General features: G+C 50.2%; 1 protein-coding gene across 5 annotated transcripts; it reads left to right on the plus strand.

Annotated features, from left to right (window-relative positions):
• The first annotated feature begins 640 nt into the window (after window positions 1-640).
• On the plus strand, window positions 641-5887 carry TMEM106C (transmembrane protein 106C). Of its 5 annotated transcripts, none has more exons than XM_032492699.1 (8): window positions 641-706; window positions 1242-1453; window positions 2333-2396; window positions 2881-3040; window positions 3131-3271; window positions 3724-3773; window positions 4252-4305; window positions 5170-5887. In XM_032492699.1, exons 2-8 carry the CDS (start codon window positions 1270-1272, stop codon window positions 5264-5266), a joined length of 750 nt encoding a protein of 249 aa, XP_032348590.1. In that variant the 5' UTR covers window positions 641-706; window positions 1242-1269; the 3' UTR covers window positions 5267-5887. The 5 variants fall into 5 exon arrangements, with proteins under 5 accessions (XP_032348590.1, XP_014408709.1, XP_006177713.1 ...); XM_014553223.2 differs by having other exon boundaries at window positions 669-702; XM_006177651.3 differs by having other exon boundaries at window positions 706-766.
• Window positions 5888-6171: the final 284 nt, after the last annotated feature.

The following is a 6171-nucleotide window of genomic DNA, read 5'->3' on the forward strand; positions in this document are numbered from 1 at the left end:
TTGCTGTCTTCAACAACTGTCATTCAATATTTCTTCTTTAACACTCCTTACTCTAAAGGCTCAGGGGTCTGATTGTGACCAGCAAGCAGTTGGGCTGGTGGCTAGACAGCAGCAGGGGCAGCAGCCCTCCTCAAAGGAGGAGGAGAGAGATGGAGATGGTAACAAACTCACAGGTCCCCACCCTCACTCTCCCTCGCCGGGCAGGGCCCCCATGCACCCAGTTCAGACTCTCCTCTCCCCCATCATCATCTCTAGTAACTTCACCTGCTTAATGTCTGCCCTCACTTCCTTCTGCTGCCGGTAAAGCTCAACCAGGCAGTCCCCACAAAGAAACCCGCCCTTTAATAAGCGTCCTCTAACTCCTTGCGTGCATGCTGAGCATCTTTGTACCCTCAGCGTCTACACAGCCCCTGTGCTCAAAGAATAGTTGAAGATGGTTTTGGCCTCGCTTCCCGCCTCCCCCTTCCTCTGGAAACTTGACTCGACCCTTTGCCACCTTTTCTGGGAGACCGCAAAGCAGCAGGTGTCCACCCGCCTCAAGCCGAGAGAGGGGCTGCTCTCCCCGGCTCTCTGCCGCCCTCTACCGGCTCCATCAGCTGGGCCGCGAAGAACGCACGCGCGCGCTCACGCCGGCGTCCCCCCCTGCCTGCTTGCCATTCGGCGCATGCGCAACGAATGCGGGCAGCTCGCAGGAACCAAGAGGCAGGTAAACCAGCTGAAGCGGGCGGGTGGCGGGGAGGTGCGGCCCGGAGTTCGTGCCTTGCAGGTCCGGGGTCCTCGGCATTGGCTCCCCCTTGGGCGACTCTGGTGGGCTCGGAGCTTGCTTTTTGCCAAGGGGTGTGGCCGGAGCCCGCCTCCTGGGGCTGAAGGTGGAGGGGGATGGGGAATCTCTGAAGCCTGTTATTAATTTGGTGCCTGTTGTTTGTCCAGGAAGGTTTTCTTGAGGAGGGCGCTGAGTTTGCAGATAGCGGACAGGAGGGGGTGAGGCTGGACCACATGGCTGCTGGGGTGCCGCACATCTCGGGGCGGTGAGGAGCCGGCCCCGCTTGGCGGTTGGCGAAAGCGGCGGTGTGTGTCGGAGCGGAGTAGGCAGCACTGCTACAAAATGAAGGGCTGGGCAGAAATTACGCAGGTGTTCGGGATCACACTTGGGACGCCAGTTAGGTCATTTTTGTTTTCACTTTACTCATAGAAAGATGAATGGCCACTAACATGCACTCTCTTGCCTCTTTCCATCCTAGGACATGACACAAGTGGTACGTCCCGGCCATGGGGTCTCAGCATTCCGCCTCTGCTCGTCCCACTTCCTGCAAGCAAAAGAAAGATGACAGGGAGGATTTGCTGGCTGAATGGGAGCAGGAAGAAGCCATTGCTCAGTTCCCATATGTGGAATTCACCGGGCGAGATAGCATCACTTGTCTCACTTGCCAAGGGACAGGTTACATTCCAACAGGTGAGAGTATTTAGTGGTCATGGGAAGGATGATTCCCCACTGAGAATCCCAAGGAACCCACAGGGCTTTCCTCAGACAGCAATACCTAGTTATAGACCGTGCCCCGAGCAGGAGCCAGCTCAGCTGACTTAGTAAACCTGGGCAGGTTCCACAACTTCTCTGAGTTTCCTTAAATTTGAAGCCCTTGTTTTTCTTCACTTCCACTCTTCTGTTGGTTGTTTCCTTGGTTGGGGACATGTAATTTGCTCTACATTGTGAGATTGTTGACAGGCACGTTTCCTTATTGCTCTCACTCATAAGACCTATCATGGGTGTTGTGGGGGAGAGCAGACACCATCCTGGAAGCTTCTGTTCAAAGAAACAGATAGTAAATCATTAACAACTTAAGGTCTGAAAAATAAATCAAGTGGGGAGAGAAAAGCACGCACAGGAGTGGAGCCTGGATTGGGTGCAGAATCATCTATCACTAAATTGGCTCTCAGAAAGTCCAGACTGTTTAGATGGAGAGTCACAGAGGTTTAGAGCTGATAAGAACCCTAGAAACCATCTAAATTAAAGCATTCATATTGCAGATGAGGACACAGTGGCCCCGAGAGGTAATGAATTCCCCAAGGCCGTACAGTAAAGCTGGAACAAGATCCGAGATTTCTCAGGTTTCGTGTCACTATCCTGGCAGCACTGATAAGTGTTGTGTAACTTGTAGCACTCTCTACAGATTCACTGTTTCTTGTTCATTCCACCCAAAATGTGAACCTAGTATCTTAGAAACGTCTAATTGCAGACAAGCGATATGTTGGGGCAGGCGGCGGTGTAGGTGAAGGAAGGTACTGCAACACGTGGAATTTATTTTACCAAAATAATTGTTTGGTTCTTTTCTAGAGCAAGTAAATGAGTTGGTGGCTTTGATCCCACACAGTGACCAGAGATTGCGTCCTCAGAGAACGTAAGTCACCTGCCTCTCTCCTGCTAGTGTCTACCGCTGTCCCTAGTCCCTTTTTATATGTAACTTTTTGAAAACTATCTGTTCTTGTAAACTTCCCATTTCCTTTAATACTGTTTGCTCAAGCAAGATATCGCTGCCCCCATCACAATCTGGGGAAGGAAACACGAAGGTAGAAATGTTCTGAGGGCCAGATGAAGGAACTGCACTGGGAGGAGTTGGAGAAGAGAGTGTCCCGGGGGGGTGAAGAAATGTTTCTGTCCACACAGCTCCTCTCTTCAGCTTCTCTTCCCAGATTGCGAACAACATTCAGATGGGTTTAAAAGGCTTCCCCTGCTCCACTTATCCTTGCCTGGTTTGTGGTTCCTTGCTCTTTGCACTTTCTTGTCCCTCCCTCCTCATTCCAGATTTTACACTAAATCTTGACTGATTGGACCTTGATACCTGACTCATGGCCTGGGTGGGTCGTGTGCTTTGTCATTTGCAGTAAGCAGTATGTCCTTCTGTCTGTCCTGCTCTGTCTCCTGGCATCTGGTTTGGTGGTTTTCTTCCTGTTTCCACATTCAGTCCTTGTGGATGATGACGGCATCAAAGTGGTGAAAGTCACATTTAATGAGCAGGACTCCCTTGTCATCCTCGCCATCACGGTAAGGGTAGGGCCTCCCTTCCTCGGTTGTGCACCTGCAGGTCTTGGACCCAGGACACTTACACTTATTTCCTCACTTGCCCTGATGCAGGCCACCCTGAAAATCAGGAACTCCAACTTCTACTCTGTGGCCGTGACCAGCCTGTCCAGCCAGGTCCAGTACATGAACACAGTGGTTGGGTCATACGTGACAACCAACGTCTCCCTCATTCCGCCTCGGAGTGAGCATCTGGTATGTGGTTCTTTTAGGTCCCTGCCCCTGGGGCCTGAGAGGAGAATAGGGGCTGTGGAATGCCATCCCCGCATTACTTTCCTTTTCGTCTCCTCACTTCCACTTGTGGAAACTGATTGATGAGGAAGCCCTGATAGGCTCTGTAGTTATGAAAAATTAGAGGAAAAAGAATCAACGAGCATTTAAGTGTTACGAGAACAAAATAATTTGTAAGAGAAAGCAGTTTTCTCACAATGAAGAAGAGGTGGTGTGATAGTCTGGGGTCCTTTGGGCTCCAAAAGGGAAGAAGTTGGAAGATGAGTTGGAGGCTCATAGTCTGGATTAACGACAGTCTTGGGGAAATATTTTGTATGTGATGGAGGAATGCCCCCTGGTCCCTGGGTTGCTAATAATAGTACTGTTCTGTGTCAAGGCTGCTGAGCCACAGACTGACTCTGGCGTCTTATTTTCAGGTGAATTTTACCGTGAAGGCTGAGATGGGAGGACCGTTTTCCTATGTGTAGTAAGGACAGCATTCTCTCTTTGCGTGCTCTTTACTGGGATTCAGGGTTGAGCTCGATTGATTGGGGCTGATGCTGCCTTAGTTTCCAGCCTTTGGCCTATGGGTTCCCTCGCTTTGGCTATCTTGAGGTTTCTCTGGAGGGTGTGGTGTTTGATCTGTGAGTGCAGTGCTGGAATCTCTAAAAGAGAACGTAAGGCCACTCGAAACATTTTCAAGCTCCAGCATTTTGTGATGGGCATGAAAAAAGCAAAAGATCATGATGTCGGGGAGGTGAAGGACCACTTGTGGGGATGCAGACCAGTGAGCCATGGCAGCATTCAGGTCAGGAGGGCGGGTGTGGGGCAGGGGAGGTGCCCACACAGGACTGACTGCTCGTCAGTTTGGGGGTGTAACTCAGCACTCTGATTCTCCTTTTTTTTTTTTTTTTATTTTTAATTTTTAAACCAAACTGACCATTTCCATATTTGCTGTTTGGCAGCTTCTTCTGCACGTTACCTGATATCCGGGTGCACAACATAGTGGTCTTCATGCGGTACGTTCCTCCTCTCCCTGTGCCCGGGGCCTTTGTGTTGGATTCTGGCCTGTCAGGCTGCGTGAGCTGGCCTCCTCTGCTCAGGAGAGCCTGGGGACCCACAAACCAGAGAGGGGACAGGCGATACCTCCCAGGCACAGATACGGCAGACCCTTGGTGTCCTCTAGAGGCAGTGTCCAAGTCCCTATCAGGGATCACTGTGAACAGTTAGGCATGGAATTTTCTCCATGAAATGTGGTCAAGTTGTGTGATCCCGTTAGAATCCTGATGAGACTAGTAAAGAAAAGCTTTCTCAAGGTGTGAGCACTGGGCGTTTGGCCAGACTTACTCTCTAGCCACACAAATTACTACATGTCATGGACCTGTAGGGTTATTTCTAGAACCATGACTTAAAATTTTGCAGGTGACAAGGGTCTGCTGCAGACATTTGAAATATGAGGGTTTAGAGCAGGGTTTCTTAGCCTCAGCACTTTTGCCATTTTGGGCCAGACAGTGTTTGGTGTGAGGGGCTGTCCTGCGTACTGTCTGTTGAGCAGCATCCCTGGCCTCTATGCAGCAGATGCCAGTAACGCCACCTCCTCCCCCGCACAGTTGTAACAACCCCAAATGTCTCCAGACGTTGCCGGAAGTCTCCTGTGGGGTAGAATCATCCCTATGAGAACCACATATTTAGAAGGTCAGCTCAGGCCACAGCGTCGCTGGTGATGTGGAAAGATCCTCTCGCCTCCTGGTTGTGTAACCACGATGATATGTATCTGAGACCAGTGGCCATTGTTGTCTGAGCTTGCAGTAAATTATTTGGGCAATTTTTCTTACTTATTTTATCTCCAAAACAGAAATAATTCTTGGTTTTCTTTCCCCTAGAACTTCAGTGAAGATTTCCTACATTGGCCACATGACCCAGAGCTCCTTGGAGACACATCACTATGTGGACTGTGGGGCAAATTCCACAGCTGTTTAGAAACTGCCCTTGGTTCTTCCATGGCATCAGCTGTTCCCAGGGCTTGAGCTCCATACCTACCCCAGGTGGTAGAAGTAGAGGGGAAATTGGTTTTCAGTCCCCAGCAAACATCTTCCTGCCACGTGGAGGAAAACGCCTCTCTGTAACACCATTTACATTTCTCAGAACCAGCCAGATAACTGCCTAGTGCCTCGCCTATGCCCAGCACGTAGTAGGCACTCAAAGAAGGTTTGAAGACTTTTAATTCAGATCTTTTCAGCTGTTCTTGGGGCATTATAAATCGAAATCATACCATGGATCTAGGTTATCAGACAATAGAGTGACATGGAGATAGGGCTGTCAGTGCATCTGCAGGACTGTTGTCAGGGCCTCGTCACAGAAGAGGCGGCAGGGCGGGAACACTGGAATACATAAGGAAGCACAGACCGTTCCATGTGGGAAATTTTTTCATCTGCTCCCAAATGCCTAGGAACTTTATCAAAAAAAAAAAACTTTTTTTTCCTGTAGAAAATTACAATTGTTTTTACCAAGAGTCCATGTGGGGCTTGATTTACCCTTCATCCATTGGCTGGAACATGGATTGGGGGATTTGGTAGAAAAATAAACCCTGCTTTTGATTCATCTGAGTCTCCTCTGATTGCCTGGACGTCTTAGTCGGTACCTCTGGGGGAATGGTTGCCTGCGGAGTGGGTCAGCACAGGATGGGAAGGGAAGGGGACAAGCCCTACTGTACGGTCCTGGGAGCTCCTGTCAGGGAAAGCAGCCGCACTTTTCTCCGTCTGCCTCTGGTGGTGACAGACTGTCCTCTTGTGGTTCTAGGACAGAGCACTTAGTGCCCCCTGGAGGTTGGGAGAGGTAGTGCGGCGGTGTCTAGGGAGTGAGAAGCTGCTTCCCTGCGGAGGAAT

This window comes from Camelus ferus, chromosome 12 (assembly GCF_009834535.1).
Source record: "Camelus ferus isolate YT-003-E chromosome 12, BCGSAC_Cfer_1.0, whole genome shotgun sequence".
NCBI lineage: Eukaryota > Metazoa > Chordata > Mammalia > Artiodactyla > Camelidae > Camelus > Camelus ferus.